This window comes from Euprymna scolopes, chromosome 2, assembly GCF_053919585.1.
Source record: "Euprymna scolopes isolate OS-2025 chromosome 2, ASM5391958v1, whole genome shotgun sequence".
NCBI classification, from domain to species: domain Eukaryota; kingdom Metazoa; phylum Mollusca; class Cephalopoda; order Sepiida; family Sepiolidae; genus Euprymna; species Euprymna scolopes.
In genome coordinates, this window is record NC_136483.1 from 40,473,011 (window position 1) to 40,498,400 (window position 25,390).

Genomic DNA, 25,390 nt, shown 5'->3' on the forward strand with positions numbered 1-25,390 from the left:
AATTTGCTCTTGTTGACCTTTATTTATTCAGAAATTCTAATAAATTTCTTCATATTTTTTTTAAAAGAATAAACATAAAATGCATGCCATTTAAACAGATAATTTTCATTCAATATTAATTTCTCTCAGATTCCCTAAAAAGAAGGGGGGGGGGTGACCTAATGGATACTGATGCAGACCATGGAATTCACATCTCATTGGGTCTTTTCTTCACTTACATCCTAATATTATAATATATATTAACTCAACATTATAAGTAAAGATACCAATCACTGATAAAGTTTTGGTATTAAATTTAAAAAAAAAATGGTTGATATGCTGTAAAAACAACCAACCAAAACAAAAAACAATTTGAGGATTTCTAATCTAAAAAAAAAAAGAAACACTTTTGTTTGATCACTCTGCACTCAATGTTTACCATGGAGTTCTTGCTGATAATGGCTGAGTGTTTTCTCCAGAATTTGGCTAACAATCAGCCTCCTCAAGCTTCCGGTACACTCAGTGTCCTTCCTGTGAAGGTATGGATGGTGCTTTCCTTTCTTGTTTTTTTTTTTCATTCTCAGATCCTCTATAAGTAATTTCTGTGGTACAATTGTTTATTTATTTTTAAAATTTTATTTACCCACTCAAGTTTTCACAAGAAATTATTAGTGATTGCGTACTGAAAATTACCAGTGATGTTCATTGGAGTCTGACTGATAACTAGTCTCAGATTTCAAGCATTATCCACCTCTTTCGATAACTTTAAAATTATTGTGCTATCACAACAGCCATTTATCATTGAATTCTCACTGACAATGACGTGGTTTTTGGAATTTGAGTGGCAATAAGCTCCCCTGTGGATTGTCATTACCCCTCCCTCCATAAAACCATGGCTCTGAGAAGCACTGAGAGATGATCCATTAGGAAAGGGAATGGTTGTTGGAAGTAAAAAGAGTCATGACCTAGGACAGTGGGAGGAAATGCGCACAAAGCCGATCAAAAACAGGATTGTTGTGGCTAAGAATGTTGGTCATTTTCTGATCAGACAAAGACACAATGCTTAGGATTTTCCAGTCATGAGTCAATATATTTAGAAGTCAGTCAGTTTATGGCGGTTTCAGTTTACAACAGTTGGCAACATCGAACAGAACTTTAGCAGATGAGATGAATTGATCAGCTGACTAACAAAGATGACTCAAACAGCTATCAACAAAGTTTGGGGGTCATTTTTCTATGATGATGGTATTGCACACACTCAAAACTAATTCATACACCATGCATCAGTTTGTGTTTTTTGTGAGTCTCTGTTGCATTTATTTTTATATTTATAAACCAGTGTCTGTGTCCTCAGTGCCAGAACAAGATAAAGAAAACGGGCATTAGGATTGGTGGTTATTGAGGAACACACCTGTTTACACTCCAAGGTTTTAGTAGTTATTATAGAGTAGCAGAAGTGAGACATTCATACAAGTTTGAAGTCTGTCAAATTTACTTGTCATCACAAACACAAGAGGTTCAAAGATCTGTATATAACATGTTTGCCGCTTTAATTTTTATTATTTTTATAGTTGAAACTCTTAAAAAAAAAACAAAAAAACTGCTAACTTGCTGATTAAGCACCATATTAACAAATTCACTTACCTTTTTAAAGCAGGAAGAGGGGGGATAATTAAGCAGTTTTATTGACAAAAAATAGCCAAATGCAGTAAACCATGTAAAAGGGGAGAAAAATATGTGATCTGATCAGTTGCCAAGTTACTTGCTTTGCTGTTAGGGTTATTTGATAAAAGTATTAATATATATATATATATATTATTATTATTATATAATGTATATATATTATTATATTACAATAGAAAAATGCGAGCATAAAAAGTAATATGGTTAAGTTTAAACATGGAAAAGTAAAGGACTAGTTGTTAAAACTGTAAAAGAAAAGGGAAAGATATTCTAGTAAAAAATATAAATTTATAACTTAAAATATTGCAGCATTAAGAATTGATTATATAATGTTATAAATTGAATTTTAAAAATTCTTAATGCTACAATATTTTAAGTTATGAATTTATTATATTTCTTGTCCTTTTCTTTTCTAGTTTTAACAACTAGTCCTTCACTGGGGCGATTTTCATGCTCAAATTTTATAGAAGTCAAGAAATATCAAGATATGTTTTTAATTAGGCTATGTTATATACGTTTTCAGAAAGGATAAATATAAATAACCCTTAAAATTTTTCATTTTGAGATTTAGTAAAGGAACAGATGGCTACAACTTATTTAAAAGCCTAAGAGTTTGTAATAGGAATATTGACATCATCAGTCCACAAAATCCTTAGAATGTTTTCTATGCAAAGGGAGTTAATTCTGTAATTACTTAATGACGATATTATAAAAATCCAATAATTTTCGTAGTCTGATTTCCTCCAACAATTTTTTTTTCCCCCTTTTTTTTTAGGTCACTTTTGCTTTGAAAGCGAACTACTGGGTTTGTCAGCACAAAATATTGTAAAAATCTGTTGTGGATGAATTTACTCACAAGTTTTTATTGAAAGGTTATTTTATTTTGGCAAATATATTTTTAGATTCATAAAAGGTATTTCCAAAAGAACAAATTATTTTTGAAAATATTCTCTCTTAAGGCAAAAAGTAAACAGATACATAAGTATTTATTTACATAATGAAACAATTATTTTTTCTAATTCTGTGGGCCACTTTTTTTTTGTTTTTCATTTAAAATATTTGTAAAAAAATAAACACGTTCATTTTTTAGATTAGTCGTGCATTGATTTTACTAATTAGACACAACTAAAAATTAAACAGTTTTATGTACGCCTAATTAAAGCCTAAAAGACTGAGAATTATTTGGCACACTGCATTGGAAAAAAATAATTCCCAGTCATTAAGGGTTTAATTAATCAAAGCAACTTCGACAGTTTCAAGTTTAATTTAAAAAACAAGCAATAGTTGATAATAATGATGCTTTTTACAAAGATTTTCTAGTGTTACATTGTTATTGTGTAACAAAATTCAAATTTTAAAGAAAAGGGTCACTTGTTAAATTTAATTTGCCAAAAAAAAAGGGGGGGAACTCGGAAGTTGTGACTGTGACTAGTTTTGTTTTTCATTTCAATAATAAAGAAATAAAATTGTTTTTTCTTTTTGTTTTTTTACAAAGATTAAAAAATAAATGTGGCACAATGAGTTGGAAAAAAAGTCTCAATTTTTAAGAATTTGCCAAAAATAATCGCAACTAAGTCCACTCATTTTTTATTTTAATGACAATTTTGCACTAACAAACTCAATAGATCGCCTGTGTAAGAGAGAATATTTAATAAAATTCTAATTTTAGTATTATATAGATAACATACTTTCATTATGTGTGTGCGTGTGAATTAATCAGTACACACCCTTTTCACTGCATATATCAACTATCTCCTGTCATATATAGGTGTTTATGTGAACAATCAGGTAGTTGACATTTCTTAATTTTTGAGATGAGGATTGATTATTTGTATTGGATTCATCGGACTACTGTTCTCATCTGGAGTGTGATTATTTTTCTCAATGTTTCGGTCAGTGTAACCTCTGACCTTCTTCAGGTGTATCTGTCAAACTCTGGAATTTGGACAGAATTTCGAGCGGAACACTTTATTTTACTTCACAGGAGTAGCATGCTCTTGTTCCGTCATAGAGGTCCTACATAATTCGCAATTGTATTTTTCGGTCGCCCACACCGCTGATTAAACCTTCAGGATTTTTCCAAGTACTCTAACCTTGTGGACAATTCTAGTACAAATTTTAGGAGCCTTAAACCTATTTTTATTTCTAGTTGTAAATATCATATATCTATAATTTTTACTTTGTCCTATAATGGTAGATGATTTCCCTTTTCTATCCAGATATGGTCAGCTATACTTGACTTTTCAGTCTCTCCACGTACTATGGCTTTTCGATGTTCTTCTAACTGTACTTTCAATGGACATATTTTACCTTTGCATAGTTTTCCACATTTACATGGGATTTCATATACACAGTTCTTAGTCAACATTTTTTCTGTGGGGGGCTTGACTCTCACACTGTTTCCGGAGAGTTGAATCACTCCTGAATACTGTCCTGATGTCCTATGGATTACATATTTGTTGAAGTAATAAGTAAAAAATAATTGATTTTAAGTTTACTTTCAGCAGTTTCATAACTCACTTCCCTCATTTTGTCTTCACAATCTATGAATGAGGATTCTGAAAAAGGTGAAAGAATTGCTATTTTCTGGGTCAGAACCTATCTATTTAATACTTAACATTGATTAGTTTTTTACCTTGAAGTTGTATGCCTTGTCCAAAGCGACCCCTCCCACACACACACAAATCTCTCTCAGCCTACTATAAAATGCCTGATTGCTAATACATAACCCACAACCTCGACATTGTAATATGGGTACCATTCCTCCAGATATATTCAGCAGTTAAACACAACAAACAGCTAAAACAAGACAATCGAGCAATCCACAATATCTTATGATGATTCAATTGAGGAATGATTTTACTCGATGAAAGGACTCTGTGGAATTGACCAGTGAAAATAATCAAACAACTGGTTAATTTAATTTCGGTTTTTCAATTTATTTTATAAATACATTTTATGTTTGCTCGTATTATAGAAATGTCTTTTAAAAATAAATGATTGAAGAAAAAAAATCTCAACATTTGAGAAAGGTAGGTTTTCTTAGCAATTTCTCTCCATCTTCAGTGAAAGAATACTTCTGGTGCAAATAAAGTAGAGGACTCGAGGCTGATTAACTATTTCTATAAAAATGCATCAGAAAAATTAATCACGAAAACAATTGATGAAAATGAATGAAACTTGTCTACAAATCATAAATTATGCAACAAGAATGATAATAGTGTAAAAAAAAAAAAAAAGATTAAGATTTTTTTTTTTTTGAGAAGCAACAATAGAAACTGTTGAAATTACAACTCCATGGAAATTCCGTTTTTTTTTTTTTTAATCTATTATCATAAAAATAATTATCAACAAAATATTCTTTAAATAAATAAAGGCAATTTCATTTTTAAGTCAAGAACATCACATCTTAGTTAATTTGGGAAACAATCCATTGAGAATGGTAAAAATCTTAAGTTTTGGCAACATCCACACAAGATAATCATCAATTATGCTTTCATCTTTTGCAATCAGACAATCTGATTTGTTAAAATAGGTGTGAAATGTGATAATGCACGTACAAACTAAGACACAGGTGTATTATTATACTAATTAAGAGCAGCAGTTTTTTTTCAAAAAATATTTAAAAAAAAAAAAAAAAGATTTCAATAAAAAAATGCAGTTTTCCACACGTTAAGATTTTTTTCAACAAAAAACTCATCTAACATTTCATGGAAACAACACAAATACAAAATGTAAACAAAGTTGTCACTTCTACATATCGTAAAAATATAATTTTTATAATCTCTCTTTTTACAATTGAAATTTTAAGAAAATCATCAGTTTTATTAAAAATTTATGCATTTTATGCTTTCACGTTGTGTCAATGTTACTAAATTAGTAATTTATCAGCACTCCGCAAATTTCTGTAAAGTTTTTGTGATCATTAATTTTCTTTATTCTATGGAAATAGTTGATCAGCCTTCAGTTTTATATTTTATTTGTATGATTGTTTAACAATGGAAATTGATTCCGATGATAATGGAGATTTTGTCTGTAACCAAAACTTGGAATATTATATTAAAAAATTAGCAGTGTGAAATAATGTCCAGTGATTACTATGACCAAATGAAAGACAGATTTAGGTGTGATGTCAACAAGTTTAAACAGTTAAAGTCACTGACTGGAAGGAATAAAAACCATTTTCATTTGCACTTCATATGGTGGACAATGCAATTAGATGTTGTCAACCCAGATTGGGTTCCCTAAACAAAGAGGTCTGATGTTGAAACATCTTTTGCTGAATCATCCAACACGCTAAGAAGATGTATTTTGTAAAACCATGGAATAAAGATTCAGTTTTATTGCAAAATAAACCTTCCAAGCAGGTTTATTTGTTTTAATTCGTGGAAATGCCAGATCTCATTAGTAATAATAAAGTGACAATTCCAAAAATAACAAAGAAATATTAGTCTTTGTATATAAATAACAAATCCTCATCAGTTCCGTATCGTTTTCGTGCCACATCAAATTCTTTCATGGTGCAACTACCAATCTCGGCTGAAAATGAAAATAAAAATTATTAAATAATCCCGATTCCATTTCACCAATTAACAAAAACTTCAAACTGTAATTGTCAACTTAGATTGAATAACTTTTAAAGATTTACCATGTGAAATATTAGGATTCATGAAATATATCAACTGCTTGCTTTTATCATAACCACAAACGACAATGAAATGACCTGCAAGGAGATTAAAAAAAAACATTATTTAATACATTGTTGTTTATATTTCCTGGCCTTTAATGTTATGTAGTTGAATTCCCCTTTAGTATTTCTGAATTTTCCATCGATAAGTTGACAGATGCAAGTGCTAAATCTGCAATATGCATTTAATATCTCTAGGAATTTAAACAGTATTTTATTTTTATAAATTACTCAAATCTTCTTATATATCTATAATATAAAGCTGAACGTCTGTGTGTGTCTGGTCACGAATAGGCTCCTCTGTGGTTGACTATTATAGAAAATTGATCACATATAATGATAGATGTATTGAGACACAGGAATGGGTATGTTTGATCTGGCATAATGATGATTCATTAAAATTGTGGGGTCTGCATACGCGCCTGGTCCACAAAGTATGGAAATAAAAAATTTAAAAATTAAAAAAGAACGTTTACAAGTGTTTTTGATATAAATGTACATAATAATACTTTGATAAGTATGTTTCAACTTAAACAGGGATTGTATAATAAAATTGTGGGGTCTGCGTTCGCACCTGGCCTCCATAGAATGGAAATAGGCACAAACATTAATAAAGACTTTTCATATCTATCTGCATAAGTATACTTTGATAATTATGTTTCAATTTGAAGAAATATGGTATAATAAAATTATCGGGTGTTCGTTCATGTCTGACCTCCATAGAATGTAAATATGTCACAAAGTTTAACAAGGTTTTTTTTAATATAGATCCACAGAATATTGTGATAAGTGTTTCAGTGTGAACAGGTATGGTATAATAAATTATGGGGTTTATCTATTTTATTTTTACTTTCATCATTTTTTACTTTGGTTTTGATACCCCCGAATTCGAAGCTATCTTTACAACCCTTCCTATCATACTTTCATAAATCAAAGTCCATTTTCTGTAGGCTGTTTTTGAACCCAGCCAACAACGGGTACTTTTGCTAGTATATATGTATGTGTATATATATATATGTATGTATATTTCAGGTTGTTGAATTTTTATTTATTTTTTTATTAGCGATTAATTTCTTTCTAATTACTTCGTTCCCTGAACGTTTAGATTATAAGAAAAGAGTTGTTTGCCCTTTGTTTACATATTTTTTCTTCGCCCACATTTTTAGGACGTATTTACTTTTTTATTTTTTACTAGAATGGGCGCCCGGCGTTGCCCGGGTGTTTGGATGTGTATGTTGAGCAAAAAAAAAAAAAAAAAGTGGTAGTAGGAAGGCAGGCTCGAACCAGTACCGCAAAGGAGGAAAAGAACGGTGTAAAACCTAATGTTTATGCTGTTACGACCCCCGCCAAACAGGAAGCGACATTTTTTTAAATTAAGACTAGACAATCTAAAGGAGAAGATGACTTTCAAAAATATCAGCGAAAAAAGTGACCCCCTCCCCCTGTAGAAAAGTGCCTAGTGGAAGGGGAAGATATTAATGTTTTTAGCCAATTTTTCGATGTTTGTCGTATGAAAGATCGAACTTTAAAACGATACTGATCTTAGTAAAATCCGTCGTCTCTATTGAAAGTTTAAGGCAGACATATATACATTTATATATTGGTAACTAAAAATTTTCGACCCAAACTGATGAAAAAGCTTGCCCTATCTCTGAATACCCTTTATGTCAAATTTCAAATATTTAGACCAGAAATTATCTTAGTAATTTGGAAGAGACTGCAGAGGTCAATTTTTTTTTAACTTTGACCCCTATTATGACCCCTTAAAATTTATTGTTTTGGGCTCAAATCAAGTTATTAAGTTAGATCCATGTCCAAGGAACCTATATCTAAAATTTCATGTGCGTAGACCCAAAATTGTCGGAGGAGTTTGGTAGAGTTCTCAAAGGTCAAATCGATGAACTTTGACCTCTTAATCGCCAAATTTCTGGCCAAAAACCGATCACATCGATTTTCCCAAATCTCAGTAACCTGTATATTAAATTTCGAGTCTGTAGACTAAAAATTAACAGAGTTATTGCGTAGGGACACAGATACACAGACACATTCACTTTTATAGATATATAGATTTTTTTAAATATTAATTATTAATTAATATTTACTAAATTAATATTTACTACATGCATAAAAGTAAGCCATCTATATACATGCATGTTTCGGAGTTTACTCTTCATCAGTGTAGCTAGATTTTTATTGACAAGGATCGATCCTACAACGGCTTGATAAGTAGTCTGGCGTTTTACCGCGGGACCACCAGGTCCTTGCCAATTTTATACATGATTTTTATCGCTTATAAATGTAAGACTGTTGAAGTTTTATTTATTTTTTTTATTAATTTCTTTCTTATTACTTCGCTCCCTAATACAAGAGTGCTCAATACCAAAGTAGGGCAAGATATACTTTTTATTTGTTTTACATAAGCATTAATATGTCACTACAGATTCATAAACAGGTTTCAGTCAGCCAGTTAAAAGTAACTAGAGACCTCTTCAGGTGATATTTCTTATACAAAATGAAAATTATTCAGGAGGTCACATCACATGTCATTAAGAATAAAAAAGATAACAGTCTTTAATATATGTGAAGATGACATATTTATATACCCTCTTTAAATTTCCCAAATTCTTCAGTTTGTAAACTTGTATTTCTGAAAGGTATATGTGTGTGTATACTCCTTTTCATGAGATGAGCTTAAAATGAATAGATGAGATCAACTATTTTGGTTTTGAAAGCCAGACTTACCTTGATAACAATGAATACAATTTCCAAAACATTTCAACAAAGTGCAACTCTGGTTAGAAAAAAAAAGAAAGAAAGAATAATTAGTTTATCTTTGGCATTTTTTCATTTTTAAGAACTCTCCATGCAATAATATTTACCATGAATAAGTAAGTTACACAAAATATAGGTTAGCAAATAGAATGTGTGAGATGAGATTTGGTTGCATCAGAAATTCAAGGCCGGATTGTTTTCACAAGTTATGAAATTTGATAGGTAAATTACTAAAATAAACATTTGTGTTTTGTTGTTTAGAAATTAATAAAATAAACAATTGTGTTTTGTTGTTTAGAAATAAATCTGTAAAATTAAAAAAGAGATTTACTGTGAGTCAAGAAAAAGAATCAAATGTCCGCCTGCCAACAACAAGGAGGCCTGGCAGAATTTCGACTTCAATATTTGTGAGTTATTACAACTAGCCAGGTAAGGAAGTGTTCAAAATCAGTTGAAATATATGACGACAATTATAACCAGCATGGCAGACGAAAGTTTCGATTATGTATTTTTACTTTAGTAATTTAAAACTCCATTCGTTATTTATAATAGTGTTATAGTTTAAGTTAAAATCCATGTCTCATAAAATAGTGATAATATTTTAAATAAAATCCATCCTTTTCCTATGTATTCGTCATATTTTAACAATTCTCTCATTATCAGACAAGATTAAAGTCTTAACTAGTAATTTGATCCTTTCAAAAAATTATTTGAGTGAAACTAGGTATGATTAGTAACCTAATTAGTCAAGGATAGAATAGAAGACCTGTTACTGTCATTATCACTTATTTGTTCAAGAAAAAAGAAATGGATGACAAGGGCGGGTTTTTATGGGTTTTTAAAATTAATTTGGTTAGATTAAACAACCTAATAAATGAATCAACTCGATAAGAACATAGCAATTTTATTATATTTAATTATTTTTTTTTTTAATACACTTCCTTTTCATTGGCTGACTCACAAATGGGAAGAAGAACGGAAATTATAAATTCTGCACAGAGAACAGTAGCACAAATCTTTACAAGATGGCGACCTCTAGGATTGAATAACAGATCGGGGGTGGCTGTTCAAGCCAATCTGATAAGCAAGAATCCCGAAATTGGCAATGAAGACAACAATCATCACTGAGAACCACCTAAATGCATTCAAAAGTATTTTGTGATGAGGTAATTGGAAAATGGGAAATGAAAAGTTTAATGCTTATAAACATATTTTTTTACATTTTAACCAATCATGTTAAGTTTTTAATACTGACTGCTATCGAACCATGCTTGTTTGCCACTTATGTTCACACAACTTGTCTGAGCAACTCTTGTCTAACAAGCTGAGGGTACAGGTTTTACTGTCTATCTGGTGTTTCTGACTGACAGTACAAGAGTTCTAACCCATTATAGAGATCCCTAAATACTGGAAAGCTTTCTACTCTAATATTTTCTTCCCTTGAACTGCTAGACTTTAGAATTCCTTTCCTCTTTCCTGCTTCCCGAATTGTACTAGTATGGACAAATTTAAATATAATGCAAACAGTTATCTTGCTAAACTCCTTACAGTGTGTACCTGTAGGCATGACCCTACATAATAACCCCCTTCTGTCCAAGTGGCAATATGCCTTGTTTGTGGTGAATAAGAATAAAAAAAAAAACAATATGAATTTGACGATGAATAGCTTAGGTTAAAAACAGGAACAAAGTCATCTCAACTGAAAATCAAAAAATGAAAAATTAATTCTAATAAAAAAACGAACTCTAAATATTTGAAATGGAATAATACATCATCATTTTTTTTCAAGGACCGCAGCAGGTAAAATTTTGACCTTCTTAGCCGTAAAATAACTTCTTGCCCTTCGGGCCAAGATCAAAGTGTAGCATCTGTTTTTTGTTCTAGGTTAGTGGAGGAAAAATCCTTCACAACTGAGACAATTTGTATTTTTGTTCTTTCCCCCACATTAAAAACCGACCTTAGTGTCGAACTTTGCTCTTGTGGAGAGGCAAGTAAATAGGAACAATAAATAACAGATTTAAAACTTTGTAATAAAAAATGAAAATGAAAGCTTGTGTGTGTTTACCTCCGTGAAGCAGTTTACACAAGCTAAGACACTGTAATCAATAAGGCAGATGAGAATGTTTCCATCACTGACATGATTCAGAATCTCAGCCAATTCAACCGACCTGTGCAAAGAAAATAAATAGAAATCAAATCAGAAGTCTTGCTAGTGAATGTATAAAGAAAAATCAAAGATGGCATAAGTATCATAACAAACAATGCAACTATTTGGATTTTTTCAGACTGAAGTCATCATGCACAAATTCTTTTTTCTTTTCTTTTAAAGTTAATGAGTTTTTATTCTTCTGATGAGTTAGGGCAGATAATAATAAAAGTGACATAATAATTATATGTTTCTGCATTATGAAACAGGTGCTGTCAAGAATTGAACATTTTAACATGCTGAAAGAAATAAACGGTAAGCTGAACAACATCTTAGAATTTGGAATATAGACTAACTTGAGTGTTAATTTTGTTAATGAACAACTGATTGTAACAATTTATTGCTGACACACACTATACTCCTCACCAACAAAAAAGAGAGGAAGTAATGCCTGAGAGGATGATCTCATGACAACAGTACAGATGCTACATCATTATATATGGGGAGATAATGACTAGGAGGATAATATCATAACCATAGAACACATACTACACTATCTTCAAAAGAAGAGCTAACATGTAGGAGAATGGTCTCATGGCGAACAATCACATATTACACTATTTACAAAGAAGGAGGTAATGCTTGTGAGGATGGTCTTATAACAACAGAACAGATACTACACTATCTCCTGAAATGAGCACTGAAATACCATAGTACATGAGTAGAAGTAAAAGCATAGGTATAATTTTAGATAGATGATAGCAGCTCAAGAACATTGCTTCTATCATCCAGATGTCACTCCTCAAGTACCACCAAACAGATTTTTATCAATTCGTCACATCATCCGCATCAAAGAATTCTGCCAATGCTTCAATTGGTAGTGTCATCTCCTTGTTGTCTTCTGTAGCCAGCAACAATTTTCTAAGTACTGAATCAATTTCCTCCAGAATGCTTTTAATTGAGTTAAAAGAGAACTCGAAGACGATTATCTCTGTCTATTCCTCGTACAACTCAAGTCCTGTGGATGAAGTTGAAGATTTCTATTCAGCTCTTAATAGTAAAGTTGAAGGTTGAACAGATACAACCGCACCATTTTCTTGTCATTGCTGGAAACTTAAACACCGAATTTGTTTCCAATGAAGTTAATGTTTTATGTATAATTGTAACACCAACTGAAATGGTGAAAGCTGAAAGATTTCATGGATGAGTTTAACCTTTTAGTACTAACAACACCTTTATGAAGCCAGAATTTGAAATGTTTGAGTATTCCTCTGGTGAGTGTGCATAATTAGACTACATTCTCTTTCATAAGAAATGGAGAAATACTGTCCATGATGCTAGGTTCTACTCATCAAAGAATTATCAATCAATCATGACTTACTAATATTAGTAGGCCATGTATCAGTCTCAGAGTTTCCAAGCAAGCAAAACCCCACTCAATTAAATCTATCGACTGAAAAGCAGCCTCATCCCACCAACCTTTTTCTCAACAATAAATAAATTCTCACTTCTTTCACCTGATGAGATAGACTTCAATAATATTGAATGAGCCTGTGAGAATTCATTAAATTAATGGAAGAGATTGCGATCTCAATACTTCCTAAAAAAAGGATAAAGGTCACACCAAACCCAGCAACTTGACCAAAGTGGTACAAGTACAGTCAGCCAAGTCCATCTCTGCTAAATATCACAAGCTACCCCCTCTATTAAATAATTGATTTATGATTTATTGATTATAAGTTATTGCCAAGAAAAACCTTGATGATGCCTAGTTAAACTATAAAGTTTACTTCATAAAAGGAAAATTGAAACACTATCAAAGCAGTATATAAATAAACAACATCACTTTGTTTGGAAAACAAAGAACTCCAGCTCAAAGGTCAGGATAAAATGTGGCTCTACTAAAAAGCACATGAAGAATTGGTCTAACCACTTGAAAAACCTTTGGGGTAAAAAAGCCTAAAAACAATACTTTTCCGGCACTCTTGATATTAATAGCTTGCCATGATTTGGATTTTCATTTTTCTAATTAGCCATAATTTGTAATTAACTGACAAAGTGACCCATAAGAGATTTCGCTCTATCACTCTCACCCCCTGTGTGCGTATGTGTTGTTTGATCCCCCTCCCTATTATTTTACATGTTGTCTAATTCTCTCTCTTATCTCTGTTTATTAACGAGATAATCAATTTCTATCCAGTGTTATTTTCAATTGATGAAGAGAGAGAGAGGGAGAGAGAGAGAGGGAGAGAGAGAGAAAGAGGGGGGGGCCGAGAAATTAATCTTGGATTTTATCTTTTTATTTAAAAGCAAGCACACATTTTTTATACTAGCCAGAAGAAGTTTTAAGATGAGGTATAATTCTATTTGGTCCAGGGAGGGTTTGATTGTCAACTGAGGCACCTCTATCAAGGAGTGCATTCATAGCTAATTTTGTACTTGTCTACAATTTTCTTTCGGGGGGGGGGGGGGGAGGGGTTAAATTTCCCAACATTAAATTGACCTTGTGTCACATTTCAGAAGGCACATAAACAAAGTACTTGTCTTTATTTTTGCCTCTTCTTTTTATACCAACCGAGGAATCCTTGGTATATTCTGATTCTAGGGATTTGCAACGAACCTAACTCTGTTGCATGAATTAGGTATGGCTCAGTTTTGTCCTAAGAGGCTATTTTCTTCAAAAGTGGGGATAGGGGTTAGCTGGGTGGCTGGTTAATTGATGGACACATTTTTTCTGATTCAAACAATCTAACCTGAACTCAATGATTGAACTGACAGATGATATTATTTTTAACATTTTTATAAATATGCACAAAATACATTTTTTAGATGCATCAACTTAGCAACTTTGACCTGATTCCATAAGTGTTATGAGTGTCTCTTTGAAAACTCTGTTGTTGCATGCACATAAATATTGAAAAAGATCATCCAAAGTTATGTGACAAGCTTCAGTCATTTTTATTAAAATGCTAGCAGGCTGCCCGGCATTGCCTACTCATAAGATATGTTTAAATATATTTTAATTCATGCAGATTACGTATTTATTATTATAGAGACAATTCCCTATTGATTATTATATTAAACCTAATATATAGTAGTGAGATCAAAACTAATATATATATATATATATATATATAAAAGTGAAAGTGTCTGTCTGTGTGTGCGTGTATCTGTGTATCTGTGTGTGTACATTTCCCTACGCAATAACTCTGTCAATTTTAAGTCTACAGACTCAAAATTTGATATACAGGGTACTGAGATTTGGGAAAATTGATGTGATCGGTTTTCGGACAGAAATTTGGCGATTAAGAGGTCAAAGTTCAACGATTTGACCTTTGAGAACTCTACCTCCGACAATTTTCGGTCTAAACACTTCAAATTTTAGATATAGGTTCATTGGACATGAATCTAACTTAATAACTTGATTTGAGCCCAAAACAATAAATTTTAAGATGTCATAATAGGGGTCAAATTAAAAAAATTGACCACTTTTTTTTTTTTTTGCTCAACATACATCTCCAAATATCCGGTAACGCCGGGCACCCACGCTAGTATATATATATATAGATATGACTTGGGTGCCATCAGCTAGAATCCAAACTAAACAAAACATACAATTCTCTATCCTTATTCCTTAGCCTCTGAGCTATGCCTATCTACATATATATATATATATATACATACACAAAAGTGAAAGTGTCTGTCTGTGTGTGCGTGTATCTGTGTATCTGTGTGTGTACATTTCCCTACGCAATAACTCTGTCAATCTTAAGTCTACAGACTCGAAATTTCATATACAGGGTATTGAGATTTGGGAAAATCAATGCGACTGGATTTCGGACAGAAATTTAGCGATGAAGGGATCAAAGTTCAACGATTTGACTTTTGAGAACTCTACCAAACTCCTGCGACAATTTTTGGTCTAAACACTTGAAATTTTAGATATAGGTTCCTTGGACATGGATCTTACTTAATAACTTGATTTGAGCCCAAAACAATAAATTTTAAGGGGTTATAATAGGGGCAAAGTTAAATAAATTGACCGTTTTTTTTTTTTGCTCAACATACACCTCCAAATACCCGGGCAACACCGGGCTGAAATGCTAGTATATCTATAAAAGTGAAAGTGTCTGGCTGTCTGTGTGTGTATCTGTGTGTGTACATTTCCCTATGCAATAGCTCTGTCAATTTTAAGTCTACAGACTCAAAATTTGATATACAGGGTACCGAGATTTGGGAAAATCTTTGTAATCCGTTTTCGGCCAGAAATTTGGCTGTTAAGGGGTCAAAGTTCAACAATTTGACCTTTGAGAACTCTACCAAACTCCTGCGACAATTTTGGCTCTAAACACTTGAAATTTTAGATATAGGTTCCTTGGACATGGATTTATCTTAATAACTTGATTTGAGCCCAAAACAATAAATGTTAAGGGGTCATAATAGGGGTCAAAGTTAAAAAAATTTGACCTCTGCGCCCTGCGGTCTCTACCAAATTAATCAGCCAATTTCTGGTCTAAACATTTGAAATTTGACATAAAGGGTATTCAGAGATAGGACAAGCTTTTTAATCGGTTTTGGTCGAAAATCTTTAGTTACCAATATGTAAATGTATGTATGTATGTATGTATGTTTGCATGTCTGCCAAAAACTTTCGATAAAGGTGACAGATTTTTACAAGATCAGTATCATTTTGAAGTTCGACCTTTCAGATGACAAATATCGAAAAATAGGCTAAAATCATTAATATCTTCAACTTCAACTGGGCACTTTTCTACAGGAGGGGGTCGCTTTTTTCGCCGATATTTTCAAAAGTCATCCTTTCCTTTCGATTGTCTAGCCTTAATTTAAACCTACGTCACTTCCGGTCTGGCAGTGGTCGTAATAGCAAAGATGTCAGGTTTTTTTCTCGTTCTTTTCCTCCTTTGCGGTACAGGTTCGAGCCTGCCTTCCTACTACCACTTTTTTTTTTTTTTTTTTTTTTTTGCTCAACATACATATTAGTGTTGGGGCGATTAATTGGAATCGGAAAAATCGGTACAGTTGAGGGTATTGGAATCGGTATCAAAAAAATTTGTGCCTATTGTCTAATACTAAAACGATTCTTTTAATCATCTTTTTTACTTGATTTTTTTAAATCAAAATCTTCCATTGCTGATAATAACGATAACATAGTAAACATTTATTGATTTTAAACTACCAGTAAAACTAAAATCGAGAGAACACACCCCACAAGTGTATTTTTAAGTTTAGGAAAAATAACAAATCTATAGTTAAATATTTAGAAATTTGCAAAGAATTGGAATTGGTAATTGTATCAGAATCGGAAAAATATTGGAATTGTCCCATCACTAATATATATATATATATATATATATATATATATATATATATATATATATATATAGTTATAAAAATATATATGGCGATTAAGCTTAATTGCCACACATATTTTTATAACTTACTACCTAGTTCTACCTATGTATTGAGCACTGTTGAAGTAAGTACTGAAAATTTATGCATAAAATTATATTTTCATATATTAATTTATGTAATTAAACGAAGTACACACACACACATATACATAAATTCACCCTTTTTTAAAAGATGGAAGTGCCTGACAGTTGAAGACAAGATTCTAGCAAGCACGGACGGACAGTCCACAGAGTTTTATAAATAGCTTTGAGAATTCACTTGTCATCTTTTTTTTTAAAGATAGAATTGCTAGGACAAGATTTAAGCAAAGGTGCACAGGCCACAGAGTTTTGTAATTATAAAGATGCCTGTCAGTCAATGAAAAAAGAAAAACGCCAAATATCCCTCAGCATGAGGAATCAAGCTTTTCTGAATGGATTAAATATAAAAAGAAAATGGTTGGTTGTTTTATAGCATGTCAATCATTGTTGGGTTATTTAATGCCAGAACATATGTTTTCTATACATGTGATTGTAGATTAATTTATTTTGTAGAAATATATTTGGTAAACAAATAGCCTGTAAATGACGGATTCTACCAATTCAGGTCAATGTGGACTTGGGAATAACAACTAAGGCATAACTACACACTTCTCAAAGAACCCAACGAAAATTGAAATGTAACATTCAGACGACATTAAGCAATATCATATTGAAACTAATGTAAATGATGGAGTTTCATTGAAAAAATCAGTTTGTGCTGCTGTGACAAAGATGCAACCTACATGGTGTGGAAGAGACAAAGAAGAAGAAAATTCAGTTTATGAAATTGTTACAAAGAAAAAATAAACAAAAGAAAAATTTGATAAAAAGAATAAAATAGTTTCATTATTTTTTAAATGAAAGTTTTGCCTTTCATTAAAAACAAAAAAAATTCACTGAAATGTTTACAATATTTACCTTCTTTCCACACAAATTCCTTTTTCTTCCGCATTCTCAAACAATTCATTCACAAGCCTTTCATCTTCGTTGAAACGATTTTTATAATAACTCTGAAAAAAGAACAAAAAAATAAAGTTATAAAATTTGTCATGTATAAAGTTATAAAGGCTCATTTACGGCTGCTCAATTCCTGAAACAATAGCCCAATATATTTATTTTTGATACAAAAAATAAAAACACTAGTCATGGCAATTATTTGTAGTCGTAAATTAAAAGTCATGTAAAGTTTTAAAGTCATGACTATGAAGTGTTATACTGTTTTACAATGTCTGGCTTTTATTGACATGATTTATCTGCTTATATTAAATATCGAGCTAGTTTAATATTGTTGGGTGGTTACTAGTATGAGATCAAAGGATATCCCTTCATATATTATGTTCACTGTAACTATTCTACACTTACTGGTACTTACTATAGACTGGTATTAATTGACAAACATTCTAAACTGATACATAATTTGATCTCCTTGTTTCTTTCAGAATTTGAGCTTACAACCATTCCATGTGTTAGTACGAGACCACAACAACACTATATATATATGAAGTGAAAATAAAATTATGAACCAAACAAGAATGGGTCCATTCAATCTGCAGATTTAAACATGAAAATCTTATTTCAAACTTAAAGAAAATCGCATTTAAAAAAAAAATAACCTCAAAATTCTTATATAAATCCAGTTTAGTCGCATACATATGTGTGCCATATATGTTATGTATCATTTACAAATGTTGTAGTGTTGTCTTACATATTTGCAGTTGTTCAGTGCCAATTTTTCGTGCTGGCTGGAAATGTATCTTGATTAGTGATGGTACGAATAATTTGAATCAGAAATCGGAAAAATGGAAACTTTTTGGGGTATCAGAATCTGCATCAGAATTGGAAAAATTTTACATTTATTACTGATTCTAAAAACGATTTTTTAAGTGTTTTGTCCTGACAATAAAAAAACAAAACAAACACAACATATTTATTAGAAGATTATTTATTTACAACATAATACTAAAACCCACAGGATCGTAGACTAGAAATTCTATCCTTAGATTTAGCATCGACTTTCTGTGGTGATGGTGCAGAGACCAAAAGATAAGCGATCATAACTAGCATGCGTCCACTATAAGGAAACAGTGACTGTACATGGATCAAACCTGAAACCATTTGTTTCAAGGTGATGATCATAATTATGCAAAATAGGTGCCAAAAGATCCAAATAAAAGAAATGAGACTTTTTGTTTTAGGAGAAAGAGATTTTGGATGCCCCATCGTTCACATGTATTTTGAACTGTTGTCAATTGATCTTTTGTTGACGACAAGAAATACTGCTACTGATGATACTAAAAATGAACATCTTTGTTGGTGATGAAAAGAAAATAATCTGGTACAAATGTGGTCATTTAATTCTAAATAATTTACGTGACTGAAATAGGAATTAATTACCAAAATATATCTTTCACTCTTCAAATCTAATATAATAATGTTTTCATTGACAAATCATGGTTATCAAATTAAATATTCTAGAGTTCATTTATGTCTTTTCCCTTATCAAATTTTTTGAAATCTGCAAATGTGTTTTTTTTTTTACCTATTTGCTAAATGCCTACATAATGCCTTTCAGTTGAGTATTAAAATGCTGGGACAAGTTTTTATTTTCCTGGTGTTGCTCTGATCCCGGCCATTGTCTGGTTACTGTATACATATTATCTGAAATAATGACTATTTTATTGTACCTTTCAGTTTGAAATTCTTTACATCTAATGCTTATTTCCTTTGGAAATTAAACCAATTTTTAATTTATTGAGAATTCAAAAACATGACTGCTAAACTATTTTTATAATTAGGATAAAATTATGAACATTCTTCAAGAGGAACGGTACAGAATAGTTAACAAAACACCTTCCCCGTTCTCTTCATGTTAAGAATATTATGTTAAACATGGGGAAGGAGTTTTGTTAACTATTCTATTCCTACAGCGTCTTCTCATTTTGCATGCCAACTGTTGATTATTTACAATTGTTTATTAAAAAAATCCAAAGAACATTTGTTAACTAATGACAAACTAATGCAAATCATCTTTGTTTACAAAGTGAAATAAATCTTTAGTTGCCTCACAATTTTCAATCAATTACAAGGAAAACATTGGAGAAAAAATATTTAGAAAGATCTACTTGTGTAATATACACCCCCTGCTCCATGTATATTTTTACGTTTGCAAAAATATATGCAGGAGTTTTAGAGTAATTAAAAAATTTAACAAATCTCTAATCAAATATTTAGAACTTTAAAAGAATTGGAATTGGTAATTGTATCAGCGATTTAGAACAGAATCAGTAATTGTGTTGAAATAGGGAAAAATTTTGGAACCGTTCCATCACTAATTCAGTGCATGGAGAGAAATGATATGAAAATAATATGATGGATGTGTAATGGGAATCTTAACGACAGGTTTAGTTCTAATGACCTCAGAGGAAAATTAAATCTGAAGTCTTCTATTCTGCACAAATCTAGTATACTATGTGTGCAAAACAGGAGTCTTCATTGGTTTGGTCACATTGAAAGAATGGATGAGAATGCTTGAGTTAGTTGATGTAAAACAGTTTAAGTAGCAGGGTCAGCTGGCAGGGTAGTCCAAGTAAAACATGGGTGAAAGTGATAAGGAAAGATTTAAAAGAAAGAAGGATAAATAAAATTCTGGCCAGAGATAGGTTACTTTGGAAGTCTATTTCTAAAACTTGTCCAACACATGCCAATATGTAAAGTAGACATTGAACTGATGATGATAAAAAACTTTACCTCGTTGGCATAGTTTTTGTCGACTCCTAAAGTTACAGTTGAAAAACAATGTCGTACATCATGCAGTTTCATGAGCAGAGCCAAATGGATTGTCCACACACTGCAAATAAAAACAAGACAAATATTGAAGCAAAATTAGCACAAAAACAAAAAACAAAACCCAAATCAGTAAGAATCCAAAATTATTTTAATTGGTCATCAAATAGTGTCAAGAGAAGAAGGAGAAAGATCTTTCAAACAAACAGAAGTGAGTTTGATTGCTTCAGTATATTTAATATACTAGCAAGGAGACCCAACGTTGTACAGGATTGAATGAGGATCAACAAATGTTTCACTCTCACATACTTTTGTTATCAAAATCAGTAAAATCGCCCATTTTTTAATCAAATCGATTAGGTCTACTTAGCTTCCTCCCCCACAGTATACCGAGAAAAGCTTAACATGCTTCCCTGCAGTGACTTAATTCACAATACGGTGTATTCTACATTGCACTGTAGAGAATCTACTGTTGATTTTATAAAATTATCTGTAAATAATGGTTTCACTTAAAGTTTAAAATGCATAAATACCTAAATAGTTCAATTGTGTTCTAAATAGAAACGTTTCAAACACACCTCTATCCTATCAAAGAATGAATTGTTGATTTTAGGAAATAATTTTTACATAATCACTTGAATTGAAATTATACGTATAAAAGTTAAGTATCATAGTTCAATTATGCTCTGAATAGAAATATTCATTTCGAACGCACGCCTGTCTTATAAAAGAATCTACAGTTGATTTTATAGATCTTTCAAACAAACTGTTTAAGTAGCTAACTAACTCAAGCATTCTCATTCTTTCTGCTTGTATGGTGATAAAACTTATCAAATGTATCTATGATGTTAGGCTGTATAAAAGTGTTAACTTTGGTCAAAATCAGACTTCCTTGCTTTAATTGGAATTTTTTTGACTATCAATTTTTTATACTCATCAGATGCATTCCGATACAAAACCTACACAAGAATACTTCCAGACACACCAAGTACCTTTGTGTGATATTTCAAAAAAAAAAAAATCGGCCCAACCATTTCAGAGTCCATAGAGAATAAACTCTCACACACACAAAGTTCCTTTTATATAATAGTAAATTATATATATATATATATATATATATATATATATATATAGATATATAGATATATAGATAGATAGATAGATAGATGTTATTCATTTGTTTTTGTTTATGATACTTTTGAATGAATTCAATTATTTATACGAAAATGCACTTATACCTAATTGCAAGTTGGGATTAATTTTCCCTTTTACCAATTTTATACCCCCAAATAGGGAGTGGCATATATATATTGTTTAAAATATAATTATCCACCGACACAGGTTTCATCATCTATGATTCAGCAGAGTGGCTGAATCTAGCGAAATTCGAAATCGGGACCCCATGATTAGAAGCAATCTCGCACGACTACTGGATGCATGACATTTTATGTCAATGTTATTTATTTGTTTTTGTTTTCAATACTTTTGAATTGAATTCATTCAAAAGCATTGAAAACAATAACATTTACATAAAACACAATACATCCAGTAGTTGCGCAAGATAGCCCAGGGGTAGAGGTTTAGGTTAGAAAATCATGAGGTCCTGATTTCAAATCTTGCTAGATTCAGCCACTCTAAAGCACATGACGATGAAACACGTATCAGTGGATAATTATATTTTAAACAATATATATATATATATATATATATATATATATATATATATATATATATATATATATATATATATATATATAATCGAACTGGGAAATTTATGTCAGTATTTGGCAGAGTTAAAATAAATATAATAGTACAATAAAATTCAATTACACAATTAAGTCAAAGAAAAAATGTAAATCAATATACAGAAAATAAAATCTGAGGTCCAAAGTTCGAATCATGCAATCAATGAAACACTTGTATATATGAGCGTCATTCCAAAAATAAAGCCTTCTATTTTTAACTCAAAAACTAAAATGTTGAAGAGATACAAAAGCGCGAATAATACCATTAAAACAAGTAACCTTTTGTGCTCCAGAATTTATTTTTCTATATAGTCACCACCATTCTCAATGCCCTTTGCCAGCCTCTTTTGATGTCTCAGTCGTAAAAGTTCAGAGCGCTCTATGCGAATCACATCTCTGTTGTCACTCTCAAATCAATGAATTCATCTCTTAACTGTGCTGACATCATCTGTATCGGCTTCGTAATCATTCAATAGGCACAGATGAATGTTGAATTTTTTTTCCTGCATGACGCATCTTTGCTTCTGACACACATCCATGACAGAGGTTTCTTCCTTAGAGTCTCACACCATCAATATCTACAACAGAGAGATGAAACTGGCAGGTCATGAATGCATAAGTTCAGTCATCATAACAATGCAATTTGCAATCCCCTCTAATCGATCCAGGCGGAATAAAAAATAGGAGGCATTACTTTTGTAACTAATGATTCCTGATGAAGAAATGTTTATGTATGTAAAATAATATTTTGGGTTATTTGAATTATTCAAACTACTGTTCTGATCTTGAGTATTATTTTCACAAAGTTTTGACCGATAAAGCCTCTGACCTTTTTCAGGTGTCTCTAGATCGAACTTGGGAATCTTTCTATCGAATTCAAGAATCTGCACAAAATTTTGAACAGAACCCTTTATTTAATCCAGGATGAAACCAGTAGTTTGAATAATTCAAATAATACAAATTATCGATCTTCGTTTAAAAAATTCAGAAAGAAAATAATATTTATTAAAAATAATAATTATTGAAGCTCTCTTGAGGGGCAGGAATCTGAAGGGAAATATGAAAAAGTTTTTTTTATTTAAGCTATATAAGTTCTTTCCCTTGAAAATAGAGCACTCTTAAAAAACTTACTATTGTTCTTAACGATATATAGAATTTATTTTTCTTTCATTTCATATGATTGTCAGACTGATTGCATTGGATATTGACAGTTAATAGTAACTCTCCAAGTACTCTAACCTGCGCCACAGGTCCTTGTGCAGTGGTTGGGGTACTTGAAAAAATCAATTGTGAAAGTGATATTCTTCTAAAGGTTGAAGATCAGTTCTCAGTGTGTGTGACCAAAAAATACAATTGCAAATTATTTAGGACCTCTATCCAGTCATAGCTAAATAATTGAGAGCATGCTACTCCCATGAAGTAAACAAAGGGTTCCATTCCGAATTCCGTTCAAATTCCCAAGCTCGACAGAAACATTCCCCAGTTCAACAAGATACACCTGAAGAAGATCGGTGGTTACAGCAACCGAAATGTTGTGAAAATGAAACTCAAGATGAGAACAGTAGTCTGATGAATCCAAATAATACAAATAACCAATCCTCATCTCAAAAATTCAGAAACGTAATAACAAATTTCTTATCAGCAATCAAAAATGATTTCCAAATTAATATTTTCATTACATTAAATGCAATAAGTTGTCATGAATTATCTCCTTTGTTAAAAGTTATCTAGCTTTTTCAAAAACAAAAAAATACAGAAAAATCTTTATGATGGACATACCTGTCATATTCCAGAAATCATAAATTCATCAAATATTAAAAGAATTGAATCTTATGACAACAGTGCGTCTTGATCTGCAATATAAATCTCACCTGTCTGTTTAATATGTATGTATGTATGTATGTATGTTTGTATGTCTGCCTAAAACTTTTGACAGAGGTAACTGATTTTCACGAGATTGGTAATGTTTTGAAGCTCGACCCTTTGGATGACAAATATCGAAAAATTGGCTAAAAATATTAATTCCTTCACCTTTAACTGGGCACTTTTCTACAGGGAGGCGTCGCTTTTTTCGCCGATATTCTCAAAAGTCATCTCCTCTTTTCGATTGACTAGCATTAATTTAAACATTCGTCACTTCCAGTTTGGTGATGGGTGCAACAGAAAAGACATCACTTTTTTTTTTCACATTCTTTTCTACCTTTGCTGTATGGGTTCGAGCCTGCCTACCTACTACCACTTTTTTTTTTTTTGCTCAACACACACCTCCAAGCACCCAGGCTAGTATTTAATAAAGGGAGACAACTGAATTCTAACTACCGAGATTTTAATGTCAGTCTTATAATGGCTGTAATATACTATTAATAGCTAAACATCATTAAAAAAAAATGATTTTTCTATATAAAAAAAAAACAACTTAATTTATATGATTTTTCGAATATGATATTTTCATTCTACGACAGGTACATGCACCATAAAGATTTCTCTATATTTTCATTTTTTTATTAAGTTAAACCCTGGATTTGCACTGATTATCTTCCAGTGTTTCAGAACTCTTTAGTTTAGAGATAACTATAAATCCTTATCTTAATCTGTTATTAAGAAATCTTTATAATTATAAATGATCATTGTAATTCATTGTTTATTCTATTCTATTTCTATTTAATAATTTTGTTAGACCAAATATCATTTGCTTGTGGCAATTCATGTTCAAACGTAACTTTTTAAAAGGTATGTTATAATCTGTAACAATGTTATTCTATTGATGTAATGACCAAATGATATCATAATTCAATTAAACTTTACAAAATTTTAACAAAAAAAAGGACCAGCATGCAACAACTGTTTTAAACAATATACATCATTTTGTGCCATGTCTACTTATGTTAAAAATAAAAAATATTTATGTAATTTAAATTTCAACATTTCATAAGATGTCCTTTTCTTTTTTTACTGTTATTCATCCCAAAACAGCACACAGTATCACTGAGACATAAGGGACCATGCCTACTAAATAGGGAGTTGAGCAACGAGATGTCTGTTTGCATTACATTTTCTGCATGAAGGATGCAAGAAACAGGAAGGGAATTCCAAAGTCTAGCAGTTTGAAGGAAGAAACTATAGAAACTATTAGAGTAGAAAG

General features: G+C 31.4%; 1 protein-coding gene across 2 annotated transcripts in view; it reads right to left on the reverse strand.

Moving 5' to 3' along the window:
• Nucleotides 1-25,390, reverse strand: part of LOC145291331 (protein GUCD1-like) — a 59,145-nt gene that overhangs the window by 9,833 nt on the left and 23,922 nt on the right. Inside the window, exons 4-9 of one of the 2 annotated variants that reach the window (XM_080137088.1) lie at nucleotides 20,468-20,567; nucleotides 17,639-17,730; nucleotides 11,187-11,289; nucleotides 9,092-9,140; nucleotides 6,311-6,385; nucleotides 5,990-6,201 (exon numbers count right to left, since the gene is read on the reverse strand). In XM_080137088.1, coding sequence (XP_079993214.1) covers nucleotides 6,110-6,201; nucleotides 6,311-6,385; nucleotides 9,092-9,140; nucleotides 11,187-11,289; nucleotides 17,639-17,730; nucleotides 20,468-20,567 — 511 coding nt within the window. In that variant the 3' untranslated portion in view covers nucleotides 5,990-6,109. Of the gene's footprint in view, nucleotides 1-5,989; nucleotides 6,202-6,310; nucleotides 6,386-9,091; nucleotides 9,141-11,186; nucleotides 11,290-17,638; nucleotides 17,731-20,467; nucleotides 20,568-25,390 lie in introns of those variants that run through there. The other variant, XM_080137095.1, reaches the window with a different exon arrangement.